Source organism: Geotrypetes seraphini, chromosome 5, assembly GCF_902459505.1.
Source record: "Geotrypetes seraphini chromosome 5, aGeoSer1.1, whole genome shotgun sequence".
In the NCBI taxonomy this organism is placed as follows: Eukaryota; Metazoa; Chordata; class Amphibia; order Gymnophiona; family Dermophiidae; genus Geotrypetes; species Geotrypetes seraphini.
The window spans coordinates 51,560,539-51,580,167 of record NC_047088.1 but is presented as its reverse complement, the minus strand read 5'-3'; the positions used below and the strand labels follow the sequence as shown (position 1 = coordinate 51,580,167).

At 40.1% G+C, this 19,629-nt stretch overlaps 1 protein-coding gene across 6 annotated transcripts in view; it reads left to right on the top strand.

Annotated features, from left to right (window-relative positions):
- BRWD3 (bromodomain and WD repeat domain containing 3) overlaps nt 1–19,629 on the top strand; it is a 286,770-nt gene that overhangs the window by 91,955 nt on the left and 175,186 nt on the right. For all 6 annotated transcript variants that reach the window (XM_033944590.1, XM_033944589.1, XM_033944588.1 and 3 more), the window contains 2 exons: nt 6,995–7,129; nt 9,244–9,372. In XM_033944590.1, coding sequence (XP_033800481.1) covers nt 6,995–7,129; nt 9,244–9,372 — 264 coding nt within the window. The remainder of the gene's footprint in view (nt 1–6,994; nt 7,130–9,243; nt 9,373–19,629) is intronic.

The window sequence follows — 19,629 nt, the reverse complement described above, 5'->3', positions numbered from 1 at the left end:
GCCAGTCGCCACCAATATTCAGTGGCTTGCCATCTAAGGCACAAAAACAGACCCAGGTCTATCTTTGGCCGCTAGGACTTAGCTGGCGAGTCATTGAATAATGGTTTAGTCGGCTAAGTCTCGGCTGACTAAAAATAACCCAGAAATTTAATGCTGTTTGCCAGATATGATGCCGGCATTGGATTCCTGTTCCCCCATCCCACATCCCCAGAACCTTCCCCTCCCGTACTTTTGAAAGAGCAAACAGCAGGAGGGAAGTTCACTCCCTCCAGCCTACAGGGCCATGTGCTGCAATTGACGGGACTTCCCCGTCCCAATACATCTTGGGATGCAGTGGAAGGAGCCGAAGTCCCTGATTGGCTTAGAATCGCCATTTTGAGGTAGACATCCTAAAGACCAAAACTTATACCTAGCTCATTTTCAAAAATAAAAGATAGCTTTGAAAATGGACATTTCTCCAGTTGGGTTTGCGCATGTTTTGCACAAAACAAGGCACACTTTTGATTATGCCCCTTCACCTGTCCAAGATTTGCTGAGGGGGAATGTGTTCTAACTCTTCCTATAGTACTAGTTTATTGCAGGGGGTAGGGGTGGGGTGGGCAGAGAGGCTTTTTTGTGGTATTGAAAGGTCCATGGGTACTTCTTTCCTGTGGTCTTTGCACCATTTTGCAATGAGAAAATATTCATAAATGTTTATATTTGTGTTTCCTGTACTTTTTCCATGGAAAATAACTTGGTTAAATTAAAAAGTGCAGTCTCTCCTAACCTAAAGATGCCACTAAGAATGCCTCATCCAAATACAGTTAAAATTACGCCTCATGTGAATTCCTGCATGTACTTTTAGCCAGGTTGAAGGTGGGCAATTTTCAGAGAGCTTTGTTATTCAAGTAAGTGCTTATTTATCCAGGTGAATGGCTTTTGAAAATGCCCATGTTATGAATAATATAGAAATGTCCCCTTCCTTGTCGGCCCTCCAGACCGGTCCTGATGCTAATGCCGGCAGATGGAGACTGACAACACTTAAACTTGAGATTGTATATTAGTCCTGTGCAGCTACTCTCCAGCCAATACGTTTTCTGTCTCCAGCAGATGATAGATGTGAAACCTTTGTAGTCAATTGGTCTGGTAGGCCCGAAGAGGGTCTTCCTAAATTTAATTCTGGTTTAATTTTGAATTGGTTGCCATTTAACCCCGGACTTCTACCTGCCTGTGTTTGGGGTATTTGGGGGGGGGGGTGTTGACTCAAATTTCTACCAGATGTGGACCCAGATTATAAAAGATCAGTGAGTTCTTGAGGTTTTTTGAAAAGCTTAAACCTTAGAATTCGACCTTCCGTTGCCATATCTTTATCTAGAGTCTCCTTGTTGCTCTTGTTGGAAGGCAAGAATGGTCAGAGATATTTTGCAAAAACTCTTGCTGTTGCAGGCAGTGGTCCCTGTTCTGCAGAAGTAGAGTGGCATGGGGAGTTATTCCATCTACTTTGTGGTTCCCAAAAAGGAAGGGACCTTTTATCCTATTTTGGATCTCAAATATAATGTACTTTGTTTCTAGATCCAGTCTCCAGGTCTTCCCTCATTCCTGTCTAGTCATTTAATCCCATATTCACCTCAAAGAAATCTTTGTTCCTCTCATCAACACTTGCTGACTGTGCCATCTTTCAGGCAGATATTTTTGGACATTCACAGGGATTCCAATTTTTCAGTAATTCCCTGTGGAATTATTTTTCATTATATTTAAGGGCTGAAAAATCTTAAAAAAAATTTTAAGTCTCAGATGATTAACTGTACCTGCTCTCAGAGAATATTTTCTTTTTATTGATGTGATCTTTTCAGTAGATATCTAGCCCCAATGATAATGTGGACTTTGACAAATATCTTAATGTTTAGTATATATTTTACTTTGAAAGTGTGTAATTAACGGTAAATTGTTATATTTCTGTAACAAATGAATAAATTTATAAATAAAAAAAATAAAATAAATTTAAGAATCAATTAAAGACTTATTAGTCCCTGGGTTAAGAATGAGTTCCATTTTTTTAAACTGTTCTTAAGTTGAATTTGTATGTAGCTTGGATCGCGTACAGTACATTGTCTATAAAAACATTAAAGAACATTAAACATTAAAGAAACAGTCCTCAAAATAAAGTACTGTAATTTAAATAGAAAGAAAAGATAGGAGGTTTACACTTATTTTTGTTCATCAGTCCCATTGTTCCCTCTTCACCACCACATCCAAAATTTCTCCCTCTCATCTCTCTTCCCCATGCATCTATACCTTATGCCTCTCCCACCACCATGTCCAATATTTCTTTCTTCTTCCCTATGCTGAACAATTCACCTGCTTTCTTCATTTACCCATGTGCACCATCTCTCTTTCCCTCTCACTTATACACCCATGCCCAACAATTCTCCCTTTCTATTCCCTCCCCACCTCAGCATCTCTTTCCCGCACTTCCTCCATTCTTCCATCCTATGTCCTAAGTAGAGAATGACACGGGGAAAAAATCTGTCCCCGTCACCGCCCCGTCCCCGGCCCACCATCCTCTGCACCGCCCCGTCACCGCCATTCCATTCACCGCCCCGTCACCGTCACTGCCATCCCTTTCACCGCCCCGTCACCGCCACTGCCATCCCATTCACCGCCCCGTCACCGTCCCCGCAGCATCCATATAAGCCTTAGTACTCTAATATTTAGCGTATTCCATTCTTATAAATCAAAGTTCCTGCTGCTGAACTAGAGAAAGAGATGTTCAGCTGGCAGGGCTTTGTTTATAAATTTTTATTAACACAACTAATATACCACCATAATGTTTCCGACAGAGGACAAGTATGCAATAAATGCATTTTGCTGTTTCAATGCCAGTGCTCAGCAGAACAACAGACAGCAATATGGACATTCACCTTATGTAGTACTTTTTTAATATATAAAAATAGGCAAAATTAGTTGCTGTTTTATCATTATATTTTCTTGCCATTATAGTATTCTTCATTGATCATTTTTCTTTTTAAATTCAAAACAAATTCAACCTATCTTGTGTCCCAGCATGAATTCATGTTTCACTCAATTGGCTGTTTCAAGGGAATTAACCCTCCAACTTCCATTTGCAAAAATACCCAATGTTGTTCCTTCTATGAGCAATATTTAAATTATGAGGAACAACATTGGGTATTTTTGCTGAATTGTGTGACACCATTTGGGCTGAACATGAAGATTGAAAATGCCTGGTTAGCCCTGGACAGATGATTTGAACAGCCAGGAGCCTGTCCTGGCCATTTAAATCATTTTGAATATCTAGTCCAATGATAACAGAATTAGGGTGATTATAGAAACAGAACTTTGTTGATCACTAAAAACAGTGGAGACTAAGGGTCTATCAAGCTCAGCATCCTGTCTTTGACACTGGCCAGTCTTGGTCTTTGGAACTGCCCATTGTGTCAGAAGCAATAGGGATTAAGTGACTTGCCCAGGGTCACAAGGAGTGTAGTGTAGCTCTAACCACTGGATTTAGAAGTTGGCTTCTTTTGGGATCTTTAACTCATCATCGCTAGGACTCGAATCTGAGTCCGTGGCACCTAACATAGAATGGAATTAGTATGGCAAAGTAATGAAGAATGGTCCAGCAGCCCCCACCCTCCCTCCACCTCACCTTATATTCGTTCCGAGTTTGCCGGCTTCCTTTTTCCCTAGCCGCACGGGTTCAAAAAGCCGTGCATTTAGCCAGCTCCCTCCCTCCACCTCACCTTAAATTTCGAGTTTTCCGGCTTCCTTTTTTCCGAGCCGCACGTGTTCAAAAATCCGTGCGCGCGCGGCTGCGCGAGTCAATCAAACTTCTCCTCTCCTGCAACTTCCTGTTTCCGGTTGCGTCAGAGGAGAAGATTGATTGACTCGCGCAGCCGCGCGTGCACGGATTTTTGAACACATGCGGCTCGGAAAAAAGGAAGCCGGAAAACTCGAAATTTAAGTTGAGGTGGAGGGAGGGAGCTGGCTAAATGCTATGGGCGGGCGGGCGGTGGCTGCGGGGACCGCGCGATCCTTGATACCTCACTGCGGAGACAAGACCATTCACCGCCCCGCGGGCGGTGAATGGCCTTGTCCCCGTCGCCGCAGCGACTGCTAGTTTTCTTCCCCGTTTTCGGCGGGTGACCCGCGGCTAAAATGCGGTGGCCGCGGGTAAACCGCCACCGTGTCATTCTCTAGTCCTAAGTTCATGCTCCTCTCCCTCACTCCATTCTTTATCCCATGTTTATGCTCCCTTCCTTCTTCCATTCTTTGTCCGAAGTTTGTACTCCCTCCCTTCCTTCTGTGTCCCAACGCGACCCTGCTCCCTTCCTATGCCAACACAGTCCCACTTTCTCTTTTCCTGTCCCAACGTGACTCCCCTCCTCCTCCCTTCTGTGTCCCAGTGTGCCCCTCGTTGTCCCCTTCTGTTCCGAGTCCCAAGTTCGTGCCTCCTGCGTTTACCTCCTCTTGCTGACCTTCTCCTCCCAGCCTCATTTCTGTTGTCAAAGCCGCTAGTGGTGGCTCCAGCACATGGTCCCTTGATCTTGCAAAGATGCGATTGACGACTTGTGCATGTGGCCTGCTGACCAGGAGCTTTCCCTCTGATGCAGCGGGCTGCATGCACAAGCCACTGATCACGTCTTTGCAAGACCAGGGGACCACATGCTAGAGCTGCTGCTAGTGGCTTTGACAACAAAAATGCGGCTGGGAGGAGGAAGCCAGCAAGAGAAGGTAAATGCGTGAGGCATGAATTTGGGACGCAGAATGGAGGGGACACGGAAGGGAAGAGGTAAGTCACGTTAGGACAGGAAGGGAGAAAGAAAGGGCGTGTTGGCACAGGAAGAGAGAGGCAGTACCCCGGTTCGTAAGTACAAGTTCGACGTAAGTCGAGTGTTCTTAAAACGGGGACAGCCTGAACTTTAAAATGGCATTTGAAACAGCCCATTTATAAGTTTCCTTTTTTTTTTCTTCTTGCTAATACAGTTTTTCTTTTTCCCTTTCCCTTTTGTTGTTTACCTTTTTTGTTCTTCCCTTTAGTATATTGTAAATCTTTCTCTCCCTTTTTCTTATCCAAATTATTATGGTCGATCTATCCTGTTTGTCCTTATTGATTTTATTTTTATTCCTTTTTTTTTTTATTGTAAACCACTTTGATTTAACATTTTTATTAATAATTGTTGAATCTATCATAATAAAACCCTAAGCGTGCATGCGCACTTACAACTTTGTGATCTCTGCCTCCGTGATCTGTAGCTCTATGGCGGTGTTCGACGCATTCAGCTGGAGCCTGCGGTGGTTTGTGTGTGGCGGACCCTTTTCCCTTTGCTTTAGTTGTGGCGGGCAGCAGTGGCAGTGGACTGGGGGGGGAATGTTTGAAGCAGTGGTAGGCCAGACGGTAGATAACAGCAGCGGGGGCCGGTACAGTGGGGGGGGAGGAGGCAGGCTTTGGCGCTGGAGGGAGCCAGGCAGGAAGGCTGGCTTTAGCGCGGCAGATAGTGAAGGAGGTAGGCTGGCTAGCTTCGGGAGAGGGGGGTCTGACAAAGGCTGGAAGGCAGTGAGGGGGACATAGGAAGGAGCACTGGGGGCACTAAGGACATGGGAAGGGGCACTGGGGACACAAAGGACATGGGAAGGGGACTAAGGACATAGGAAGGAGGCACTGGGGCACTAAGGACATGGGAAGGAGGCACTGGGGGCACTAAGGACATAGGAAGGAGGCACTGGGAGCACTAAGGACATAGGAAGGAGGCACTAGGGGCACTAAAGATATAGGAATATTAGGAATATAGGAAGGAGGCACTGGGGGCATTAAGGACATGGGAAGGAGGCACTAGGGGCACTAAGGACATGGGAGGGAGGGAGGGAATAGAAAGGGAGAATTGTTGGGCCTGAGTGTAGAAAGCGGTCAAAAAGAGAGAGAGACAGAAAGAAAGAAAGAAAGACAAGACAGACGGCGGAAAAGGAGAGAGAGAGAAAGTAAGAAAGACAGACAGACACATCTACTCTAGCACCCATTAATGTAACGGGCTTAAACACTTGTATCAAATAAAATAACTGTAAGTGTAATCTACAAGCAAAATTCCATCATGTCCCAAAAGACAGACACTTGGAGTGGAGAACCACCGTGTCTCCATTCTTTGGATTGTTCTTTTGTCTCTGGATCATGTATATGTGTGTGTGGCAGATAAAGACTCAAGTGGTCCATCCAGTCTGCCCAACCGTATAAGCTCCATAAATTAATTTAGTTTAAATGGCCCATGTATATAAGTTTCATCTATAGTTACGAGATGGTTTCAGAATTTCACAGGATCCTGCTGAAATCGATCCAAAATGGATTGTGAGGCAACTACTTGATCATGCTTCTGCTCAGCACTGAGACATTTGGGAACCCATTTGCCTGAGAGCTTTCTCCATGTCTAAAATCTTGTGCATAATATAGCCTAGTCATTCTTGGGATATCTTCAGTCTTTTGGTGGATATTCTTCTATCACCCAGAATCATGGAATGAATGTCATGCACGTTTTCTGGAATTGTCACTTTAGTTGGTCTCCCAGAATGTTCTTTGTCTTCCATGCTTTTGCAGTGAAATCTCTTGTTTTTCACCATTGTCACTTCAGATCTGCAAAAACAAAAAAAATTTCAATCAGGCTACAATTATGAAAGTTAGGACAGTCACATATGAAACAATAAACTCTGATGTCTAAAAGTAAGTGAAATAGGAAATCAGCACCCTCTCAAGTTTGTGTTCTCAATCTCCATCCGCTGATAGTCGTGCATAATTCAAACATCAGCATCTGGACCAGTCTGGAGAGCCTAAAGGAAAGAAAATCAGCAGGTAAGCTCTAATTTCTCATTTTCCATTGTTTGACAGATTATTAACAAGCACCTCTGGGGCAATTGTTTATAAATTAGAGCGTATAAAGTAGTGAGTGAAGTTGAAAATTGATCAGCATAGAAAGCATTTGCAGTTGTTGCTGATTTGCCTTTACCCCAGGGCCACGATGATGAAGTCTTTGTGCTGGAAGCTCATCCATATGACCAAAAGATCCTACTTTCTGCAGGCCACGATGGGAACATTTTTATTTGGGACCTTGACAAAGGAACCAAAATTCGCAATTACTTCAATATGGTAAGTCTGCAATGGAAACTGTGCTGGGAAACTGTTTGATGCCAAACACAACTCCCTTTCATTTTTTATTTTTTATTTTTTTTGCTAATATCTCACAAAAGGAACCAAGATAATTAAAAAAAAAAGTTTGCTCTGTTGGTTGTTTTAGATCAGTGGTTTTCAAGCATGTTATGAGAAGGACCTCCAGCTGATTGGATTTTCAAGATATCATCAATGAATATTCATGAGAGTGATTTGCACTTACTGCCTCCATTGCATTTGTTTCATGCATATGTTTCATAGATATCTTCAGCCTGTCTGGTTGGAAACCCTTAAGAGCAATGTAGGGAACCATGATCTTTAATATTAGGAATGCCCACTGTACTGGGTGGAATAGAAATTGTATTTTCTCATTGGCTGAGTACAGAGAACTAATCCATTGATAATAGACTAATGGTATTAAGGAGGCACTGTGACACTTTTGTAAGGGAAAGTCCGTATGTATATGTGTATATATATACACCTTTTTTTTTTTTCTTTTTTTTTTGAAAACTACCCATGGGTGCAGCTGGCTCAAGCACTTTGCACTAGCTTTTTAAATGAACTAAAATTGAAATAGCACACAAACATTTGTAAATGTAGTATACACACACCATTTCCTAAAGCCCCCTAAGATCCTTAAGATACCAGCTTAAAGAAGACCTCATCTTAACCCATCTAAAAGTATACACACTGTGGCCTGACATTAGGGTTTGCACCAAGGGTAGTTGCACTGGGCCCCCAAGCCTATCCAGAGTTGTACTGGCTGCTATAGGCTTTGGGACCCCTTCCTGGAATTCTGCCCAGCATGTGTTAACACCTGATCTGATGCTTACTTTTAGAAGAGCTAAGTCGGGGGTGGATAATTTTCAAGCAGTCCTTGTACCTGGTAAAATGCTTTTGAACTTTATCCTGTAAAACCTTTGGTAGAAAACCAATGTATTCATATTTACAATAAAATTAATTATATGCCTTACATTAAGACATTATTCCTGTATTTACTTAGAGACAAATTCTATAAACAGCATCCGGATTGTAGGCGGTGGAAGATGTCCTATCGCTGTCTAACCAGCCAATCAGCACACATGTTAAAAAAAATAGCACCCCAAGGCAGTCAGCCTACATTGTAGGCGTTTTCGTGAGTCTAGGGAGATGCATAGGGCCACCTAAGTTTGCCCAAGGTTAGGTATAAGTGTGGTTTTGCCCAAAAGTGACCTTAGATGAGTTTAGGCGGCCCTAGGCGGCTCCCTAGTTCCACAATAGGTGCCTGAAATGTAGGCCAGCAAAATGCTGGCCTATATTTCAAATAGACGCGGCTGTTGAATTGATCACGGCAAGGGAATCATCCTGCTGCAATCAGTTTAGCGGCAGCAGCCTGGAACCTGTTCCACCACGACGTTGGCCAGCAGGAGGAATGCTCAGTCTTTCCTGCCAGAACCCCCAAAGCCCCCCCCCCCCAAATGTCCGCGGCAAGAGGAGTGCCCAGTTCCTCCTGCTGCCAAGACCACCCGGATCCCTTCCTTACCTTTTCCTTGTAGGCCGGCCGGAGGGATGCTCACTCCCTCCGGCTGGCAGGCCGGCCTCCACAGAATGACGGGCCTTACCATTCCTTGTGCATAGGAGGGGCCTTAGGCACCTGGGCCAACCGGAATCTTAGGCCTCTCAGTGCATTCTGGGATGCACTGGGAATGGCCTAAAACTCCAATTGGCTAGATTTCTTAGGCCTTAGGCGCCTGGGCCAATCATGGCCTAAAGGCCCTTCCCTGGTGTATCCCTGTGCTGTCTGTGGAGGTGGGCCTGCTGGCCGGAGAAAGTAGGCATCCCTTCGGCCGGCCTAAAAGAAAAAGGTATGGGGGGATCCGGGTGGGCTTGTGGGGTGTTGGGAGGGGGGCAGGTTTTCAGGGGGGTGAGTTCCAACAGGTGGGAGTGAGCATCCCTCCTGTTGGTGATCTTCGGTTGCGGGGGTAAGGGGGGGGTTCCAGGAGGGACTGGGCATCCCTCCTGCTGGTGATGTTTGGGGGATGGTGGCACATGTTTGGGACAGTAAATTAATGGAACTGACCATAATTGCTACTTTTGGATGTTGTATGTTACAGATTGAAGGCCAGGGTCATGGTGCTGTATTTGATTGCAAATACTCACCAGATGGACAGCATTTCGCTTGTACAGATTCCCATGGGCACATGCTGCTGTTTGGTTTTGGATGCAATAAACCTTATGAAAAGGTGGGTGAACAGAATTGGATGTGTTGATTGGGAATGAGTATAAACAGTGGAAGAGGGTGGACCACCAGGTTCCTGATCAGTGCTGTCTGTCACAGTTTCAGCACCTAGGGAGTTGAAAGTGAGAGCAGGGTAGAGTTGGAGATTAACTTGTTTGCTACTTCCAATCAGAAGGATCAGTACTCCTGGGGTGAGCAGAGGGTTAACTTGTTCCACAGGAAGTTGGAGGCACTGATAGTTTCTTTTTGTAGTCCTATAACTTAAGCCCATTAGATTAATCGACCACACTTTCCTCATGTATCAACTTCCTTAGCTTTAGCTGCTATTTTAATGCTGCACCACTATCATTTGGAAGGAGCATCAAGTGAATAGTTGAGAAAGGTTAAAGTTTTTAGGCCTTCTCTAACTTGTAGTTGTATAAAATAGGCAGCATATATCTGTGAGCCTTTTTTTGTAAATACTGTTTGTATTGTAACATTATTTATCTAGGTTCTCATAAAAAAACTCTTAGTAGACTTAGAATGATACAGATTATCCCAGGACAAGCAGGCAGCATATTCTTGACTGATGGGTGACGGCACCGACGGAGCCCCGGTACGGACAATTTTAGAGTGATTGCACTCTAAGAACTTAGAAAGTTCCAGTAGGCCGCACCGCGCACGCGCGAGTGCCTTCCCGCCCGACAGAGGTGCCGGTCCCCAGTTTCTTAGTTTCCGCGGAGCTAAGAAGACGCGTTTCCTCAACGGCTGTTGAAGAAATATTTTTTCGATCTTCCCGCTCGCGTAAACCTTTGCTTTTATAAAGGTTTCTTTATTCTTTTTCTTTAAAAAAAAAAAAAAAAAAACTTTAGTTGTTTTTTCCTTCTTTTTCGTTTCGCCCCAGCGGGGCCTGTTGCCACAATCGAAGCCTCGGCTTTCGATTTGGCAGAGGCTGTCTTTACTTTCATGCCCCCTCAGCCCGGGTTTAAAAAGTGCCAGCGGTGCGCTAGGCCAATCTCACTGACAGACCCGCATAACTGGTGTCTGCAGTGTCTTGGTCCCGACCATCAAGCGTCCACTTGCACCCGCTGTGCAACTTTGAAAAAACGAACACTTAAAAACCGCCAAATCCAGCAGCGGTTGCTATTCGGTGCCGAGATGTCCGATTCCAATGTACCGGCACCGACATCGATTACTTCTCAATCGGCACCGACTTCATCGACACCGCGCGATACCGCGCCAGCGTCGCAACCAGCAGGTAAGCCGGCTAAGAAGCCTTCCCCGCTGGAGCGTCCTCCGGTCTCTACTGCAGTGAGTCCAATCCTGCCGACCTCGAGGCGCCCACGGAAGCGCTCCGCTCCGATAGAAGTTAGCCCCTCGACATCGGGTTCTTCATCGGAGTGTCGAGCGGCACCCAAGGTACCGCAGAAGAAAAAGGCGGTACCGGTGCCTTCACTGGACGAGCGCATTGCCGCCGTTCTGCAGGTACAGTTGAGAGAGCAACTCCAACAGCTACTACCTGCCTTTTTGCCCCAGAACCTTCCAGTTCCGGTACGGTCGGAGCCACCGGTACCAATGGTGGAACGCCCTCTTTTATCGGCATCCACTTTATCGGTACCGGGTCTTACCACCTCATCGACCTCGATGCCGGTTTTAGCTCCAGAGCCTAAATCTCACCACCAGGCGGTACAAACCTCGGTAACAGCACAACAGGTTACATCGCCTGGTACCGTATCCATGAGGTCGGGTAAGTCCACACATAAAACCCGACACCAGGAACCCTCCACACCAGAGTCTCGACACCATGGCTCTCAGGTTAGGGATCCTGATTTGTGGGGTGATTCTGAAGAGCCCTTTCTATCCGAAGGTGAATGCTCTTCTGATGAGGAGGAACGCCTTGTTACCAATCCCTCTTCTCATCCAGATTCCGCATCTTTTCCTTCTTTTCTAAAGGAAATGTGTGAATCCTTGTCTATTCCCTTGGAGGCTGAGTCAAAGAAATCTAAGGCATTTCTTGATGCATTGGACTTCGACCAGCCTCCAAGGGAATTCCTTAAACTTCCTCTCCACGATATCTTGAGAGAAACATTTTATAAAAACCTTGAAACTCCCCTGACTGTCCCGGGAGCCCCTCGAAAATTGGACTCTTTATACAGGGTGATACCTATTCCTGGGTTTGATAAACCCCAACTCCCGCATGAGTCCCTTTTAGTGGAGTCCACTTTAAAGAAATCAGCGGGAGCTAATGTGTATGCCTCAGTCCCTCCTGGCAGAGAAGGGAAATCAATGGACAAATTTGGCAAGCGGCTATATCAAAATGCCATGCTTGCCAACAGATCAGGAAATTATGCTTTTCATTTCTCATTTTATTTGAAGCATTTAATCCAGACTATTTCTACCTTTGAGAAATATCTGCCTGATCGCAAAAAATCTGCTTTTAACACTTGTGCCTCCTCTCTTCTCCAGTTGAGGAAGTTTCTAGTGAGATCAATTTATGACACCTTTGAATTGACTTCTAGAGCCACGGCTATGTCAGTGGCTATGCGCAGGTTGGCATGGCTCAGGGTCTCAGAGCTGGAGGTAAACCACCAAGACCGTCTAGCAAATGCACCTTGCTTAGGGGATGAGCTGTTTGGTGATTCCATGGATTCCACCACACAGAAGCTATCGGCGCATGAGACACGTTGGGATACTCTTCTAAAGAATAAAAAGAAGCCTCCCCCTACTAGGCCTTTCCGACAACAATCGGCCTACCAACGCCGCTATGCTGCTCGTCCCTTGCCTCAGGCTACTCAACAGCCTAGACGACAACGACAGCAACAACAACGTCAACCTCAGAGGCAGGCGCAGCAGCAACAGAAACCTCCGCCACCTCAAAAGTCTACTCAACCCTTTTGACGTGTTTCTCCTGAGCATAGCCAATATCATACCATCTGCCCATCTTCCCCAACCGATAGGAGGGCGCCTGACCCATTATCTCAGTCGGTGGGAGATCATTACATCCGACCAATGGGTCCTAAACATCATCCGCCACGGCTACTCTCTCAACTTCCAGACTTATCCCGATCAAAGTCTACCAAAAGAGTCTGCTTCGAACACTCATCAATCCTCTCTCCTGATACAAGAGGTTCAATCCCTCCTTCTTCTAAACGCCATAGAAGAAGTTCCTCTAGACCAGAAAGGACAGGGATTTTACTCCCGTTACTTTCTAGTTCCAAAGAAAACAGGAAATCTCAGGCCCATCTTAGATCTTCGAGATCTCAACAAATGCTTGGTCAAGGAGAAATTCAAGATGCTTTCTTTAGCAACTCTTTATCCTCTTCTCAATCAGGGCGAATGGCTATGCTCCCTCGACCTCAAGGAGGCTTACACTCGATTCTAGAACTTGGACACACAAGGAAATGGTCGGTTAAGAGCTGTGCTCCAGGCTAAACAAGCTACTATTTCAAATTTAAAACTCCAACAATTCAATTTTATTTGGAAAAAAGATTGATAAGAAGAAAATGTCATCAAACAAACAAAATAAAAACGATGCAGGAACCAGAGGATCAGGAACCAGCAGTAACAAAAGATCAAAGCCAGAACCAGGGACACCATCAAGAGTACCACTGCCTGCAGAAGATCAAGATATGATGGCAGAAATAAAACAGATAAAGGATATAGTACTGGAGATCAAAAAACAACTACAAAAAGCAATAGATGATGTTGCTATATTAACAAAAAGTTGATCTAATTGACAACAAAATGACACACTTAGAGGAAAGAGCAGAGGAAGTACATACTGAGGTTATACAAAACAAACAAGCCTGGAAGGAAATGGAAATATTAAAGAAAGATCTGGAAGACTGTGTGAATAGAGAAAAAAGAAATAATTTAAGAATTATTGGGATGCTGGAAGGAGTGGAAAAAAATGATCCTATCAATTTCTTAGAACAATTCCTCCCAAAGATACTGCCTATAAAATCCAAGGTGCCTCTTGAAATAGAGAGGGCACACAGAATACCGGGACAGAAAACAACCACACAAAAAGGTCCAAGAACTTTTATTTTTAAACTACTAAGATATCAACATGTAGTTGAAATATGCCAGCTAGCTAAAGCAAATAAAAACCTAAGATGTCAAGATGCACGGATACATATTGTGCCAGACTTTGCTAGAGAAACTGCTCAAAAAAGAAAACAACTCCTTGATTTAAGACCTCAACTACGAGCACTAGGAGCAAGATATGGATTACTCTACCCAGCGGTGATGAAGGTAACATTAGGAAATAAAACACAAAATTTTAATGATTCTAAAAAACTAGCAGAATACCTTGAAACATTTGAACAACCAATGACATCTTAAAAAGAAACTTTGGGAATATTTTAAAGTATTTAATATAACAAGAAGACATTAATAACTTTTCACTTTGATTTATTATATACAAAATAATCTAAACATTAAAAAACTGTAAAAACAGTTTAGAATGCTAGAAATTTTTTTTAAAAAAGCAAATAACAGGAAAATGGAACAACTTGAAAAGAATGCAAACATGTCAGTAACAGAATGTTGTGGAGGGGAAAAAAAAAAAAAAAAGAACATTGATCTACCTGGAAAATTCAATATATATGCAGCTGAAGGGACGAGATGGAGGAGATTTTTGAAAGATATCCTCTTGCAGCATGGATTATATGCTCACGGAGAGAAAAATGGAGAAAGGTGGAACACTAGAGATACTATGTTTGCTGAGTTGCTGAGTAGAAGAAGGGATCTGCGTGTCAACAGGAAGTACAAACAGTAGTGCAACCTGCGTGAAAACTTGTGGTCGATTGGGAAGTGTCTCATTAAAAAAAAAAAAAAAAAATCCTGAATAGAAGGCTACCAACACATGAGTAAATTACAAACTGAATCTGCCCTGCTCCTATGAATATCCCGGAAGACCCAGACGCTAAGATGTGGAACATAATGACTACAATTATATTAGTAAAAGAAGCAGAAAGTTAATTCCCACCCAGTTGGAGGAGAACAGCTGAGCCCTTCCTTTATGTTTGCCATATGTGCAAACAAGCTTGTAACCATTCCCAGCTGATACACTGAGCTAACTGTTATGCATTCTTGGCATGTTCCCTGACAAAGATAGTGAAGAACGTTAAGTTTATTATAGAAGTACTTTAAAAAAAAAAAAAAATTGTCTTCAAATGTTGTATTTCTTCTATATCTTTTTCTCATCTATTTTATTCTCATCCTTCTCATACTTTACACATATAATTTTGAAAGAAAGATATTGCATTTTATTGGATATTTATTTACCAATGACTTTCACTATATACTTAAACTGAATTTATTTATTTACTTAAAAATGGGTTAATAGATACTTTGACTAACCTGACAATTAATATATTGCAATTTTAGGAATCCAGATTAATAATAATTATTTAATAAACACTTTCTAGGCTTTTTAAGTTTTTAGTAACGCCTTTATGTTCTTAGGAACTAAGCTTTTAGTCAGGCTTGATTGAATTATATGAAACTCTGTTAAAATCCTGTAGATTAGAATCATTTATTTGCTCTATTCTGTTTTAGAGTAATTTTTTGTAAAATAAAGAAAGGTAAGAATTATAAGGGGGAAAAAAAAAAATATATATATATATATATTTCTGAAAATGAATAAAAGAGAAAATAAATATAACAAATATTAGTATAAGGATATATTATACTATGTTATTAGCATGGAGTAATAAGTATAAAACTATAATTTATTTTTTAGCTTGTAATGGAGTAATGTTAAACCTGATCTATGTTGTGTTTCCAAGTGATCGTATACAAATGGGGTGGGAAGGGAGGGAATGGGAGGGTATTAAATTTTAAGGGTAGGGGTAAAATAGATAATTCCTCAAACTATCTTATTTATGGGAAAATGAAGTTCATAAAAAACATTGCAGATGGGATTGTTATAATACATATTACATTAGAATTAAATGGATCTTAAAATAATCTCTTTAAATGTTAATGGTCTAAATCACCCGATTAAAAGAAAAAAGGCATTATTATTTTTGAAAAGGCAAAACGCTGATATATGCTGCATACAAGAGACCCATTTATCAAATAATGAATCCATAAAGCTAAAAGGTGATTGGGTCAAGCAATGTTACTTTTCTGCAGCAATAGGAAAAAAAGCTGGAGTTGCAATATTAATAAATAAAAAATGTTCCGCTTCATTTAAGTTTAAGGCAGCTGATCCTTTAGGAAGATGGATATATATAGAAATGGACATGGGAAATACCACCATGACGCTTTTCAATATATATGCCCCTAATTCAAATCAAAATGAATTTTTTAAAACTCTGCAACAGTTGATTCTTCCACTGGCTACTTCAAATTTAATAGTGGCAGGAGATTTCAATGCTGTGATGGATCCATTGATAGATAAAAGCCCGAGAAGATTTATAAAATCATTAGGTCTTGACAATTTGGTGCAATCTTGTGATTTAAAGGATATTTGGCGTATACTTCATTTTGATGGTCGGGAATTTTCGTTTTGTTCACAAGTCCATAATTCTTTTTCTAGAATAGATTATATTTTTGTTTCTAATCAATTAGTACATCAAGTCACACAGGCTGTCATTGATCCAATTGTATTATCTGATCATGGTGGAGTGTGGATTGAAATTAAAATAATAGATCAAAATATAAACAGACCTATATGGAAATTGAATAATACATTGCTTGCAGATAATGACTTTTGTACAAATCTTATAAAAAAAATAGAAGAATATTTTCAAATTAATGATACAGAAGAAATTTCCATAGAGACTTTATGGGATGCGTTTAAAGCATATACTAGAGGACAAATTATTTCTTATTCAGCAATGAAAATAAAAAAAGAAAAACAACAATTTATAGAATTAGAAAAATTAATAAAGTCTCTAGAATCAAAATTAATTGAAAAATGGGATTATTTGACACAACAAGAATTGTTAAAAGCTAAAGGTAAATATAATGAAATTTCTTCAAAAATCATTAGAAAAGATTTATTTGTACAACAAGCTCTGTATTATGGAAATTCGAATAAGGCGGGAAGATTGCTTGCAAATTATCTCAAAGCAAAAAGGAAAAAAACAAAAATAATTGCAATTCAAAATGAAAATAAAGAAATGTTATCTCAAACTAATCCCATAATAAAACAATTTTTAAAATTCTATAAAGATTTGTATTCTTCCGAGCCCTATTCAGAAAAGGAAAAAGATGGTATAGAATTTTTAAAGTTAATAAATGGACCAAAGATTCCTGAACATATAAAACGAAGTTTAGAAGAACCAATATCCTTAAAAGAGTTAGGTACAGCATTGAAGTCCCTCAGAGTTGGATCCGCTCCAGGTGGAGATGGTTATACAGTAGAGTTTTATAAATCATTCCAAAACATCATAATGCCCTATTTATTAAAATTATATCAGAAACAACTAAATAAAGGTTGTATTACAGGTACTATGGCTGAATCAATAACTATAGTTTTACCTAAGCCAAATAAAGATCCTACTTTGGTATCAAACTATAGACCTATTTCTTTAATAAATGTGGATGGAAAAATTTTAACTAAGGCAATAGCATTAAGATTGGCTAAAGCTCTCCCTTTCATTATTGATATGCATCAAACAGGTTTTGTTGCTCAAAGACATTCGTCTCATAATACTAGATTGGCACATCACATGTTATATTTGACAAAATCCATCAATGACCCAGCATTCTCTATTTCATTAGATGCGGAAAAAGCTTTTGATAGAGTGGAATGGTCCTTCATGTTTCAGACAATGGAATGGTTTGGTATAGGATCCGGTTTTATACAAATAATAAAGGCATTGTATAACTCCCCTGTTGCTAGATTATATATTAATAATGATTTTTCAGAAAAATTTATTCTACAAAGAGGGGTTAGACAAGGATGCCCACTATCTCCTTTGCTTTTTGATATCGTTTTAGAACCCTTGTTATTAGCTATAGAACAGATAAAGGAGATACAGGGTATTCCACATTCAGATAGAGAATATAAATTATCAGCATATGCGGATGATATATTACTTTATTTGAGAAATCCGGAAACAACCATTCCAAAGCTACTCGAACTGATTGAAAGATTTGGAAAATTTTCAGGATATAAAATAAACTGGAATAAATCAGAAGTACTTCCACTCAACGTACATTGTACAAAAAGTTTATTTGACTCATTTTCTTTTATTTGGAAAGAGGAAGGATTAAAATACTTAGGAATTTGGATTACAAAAACTATAGAAGAAACTATGATAACCAATGAAAAAAATTTATTACAAAAAGTGTCAGAAATGTGTGAGCAATGGAATCCTTTGTGCATATCTTGGTGGGGGAGAGTGCAAACTGTAAAAATGATGATTTTACCAATAGTTTGTTATCAAATGGGTATGATACCAATTTTTTTCCAGGGGTCTTTTTACAAAAAATTGGATAAAATATTAACAAAATTTATTTGGCTTGGAAAAAACCCCAGAATTGCTCTAGTATCTTTACAAAGACCAATTGAGGAGGGAGGGGTAAATTTTCCAAATTTTTATAGGTACCATCAAGCCTATATTATGCGTCATGGTGTGTATTGGATCCTCCCAGAACCCATTGAACATATACCAGATTGGTTCTGGTTAGAATGGAGATTAATGTTTCCTTTACGTCTGAGTCATGTGATAAGTATTCAAATGCCAAGGTTATATAAAGATCATAAAATATTAATGGATACTTGGAAAACTATAAGATATATAAGTATATCTTATAGTTTTCCAAGTATCCATTAATATTTTATGATCTTTATATAACCTTGGCATTTGAATACTTATGTTGTGCATTTCTTTGTTATAAATAAACAATTACAAAAAAAAAAAAAAAAAAAGATATATAAGTAATCTAACTCCTATTCCAATAACTAAATCAACGACTCAAACAATATGGCTTAACCCAAAGATCAAAGTTGGCGGTTTTAAAATTATCTGGAAACATTGGATGATGGCTGGAATTCGTATTTTAGAAGATGTAATAAATAAAGGTAAACTGCTTGAGTTTTCACAATTGCAAAATAAATTTGGTTTAAATAAATCACAATATTTCAGATGGTTGCAATTGAAGCAGGCCATTCAGACAGGGTTCTCTGAATGGAAAAATCTTAATAATTATCATAGTATGGAATTCTTATGTTTTCAGATAGATTCCATGGGACACCAGGCCGCAATGTGGTATAAATTAATATCTGGATTTATACATAAAAAAAAAAAAATGGTCTTAGAGATATTTGGAGCATTGAGATTAAGCATCAAATTAATGCATCTCAATGGCCACGACTTTGGTCTTGGAGGATAAGATGTACAATGTCAGCATCTATGAGACAAACTTGGTTTTTTATTTTACATAGAGCTCTATGGACCCCTACACGTTTACATAGAATTGATAGCTCTAAGTCTAATAGATGCTGGCATTGTCATCTAGAAGCAGGGACATTAGATCATCTTTTATTCTATTGTCCATTCATATTAACATTTTGGAAATCAATTTGGCCCCAAATAAATAGGATGTTAGAAAATCCAGTAGCCTTGACATATGATACAATTCTATTTGGTACTACAATGAGAGCCCATAGTCAAATCTCATCAAATAACAACAAACTTTTATTTATAATGACTGGAATAGCAATACAGCAAATTACACGTAATTGGAAAAATTGGGACAGATTGAACTATAATTTCTGGTGGAACTCAGTTTGCCATATATGTAAGATGGAACATGCATTTGCAACACAAAAAGGATATATGAATAAGTTCAAGAAGATTTGGGGACCATTAACAGAATATTGCAATATTTGAATTTCATTTTCCCATGATAAGAAAATAGTATAAAGAAGGAGGGGGGGAGGGGTTAAGGGGAGGGAATTATTCTCTTTATCATATATTATAAATAAAATATTATAATAGATGATATTCTTACATGAAAATAACGTAATAAAGGGAGGGGGAAAAGGTTCATATTTAAATAATAATTGATAAAATCATTACAATATATATATTGTATAACTTTATAAGAAAAATAATTACAATTATATGATATATAAAACCATAAGAAAAATAAGACAAGAAATGTTATATATAAAATATATTATAAAAATATCAAGTGTATTGTTAAGATAATTGTATGAAAATTTATGACACTTGTTGTTAAATGGAAAAAAAATTCAATAAAAAAAACTTAAAAAAAAAATAAAAAAAAGGAGGCTTACACTCATATTCCCATCCAT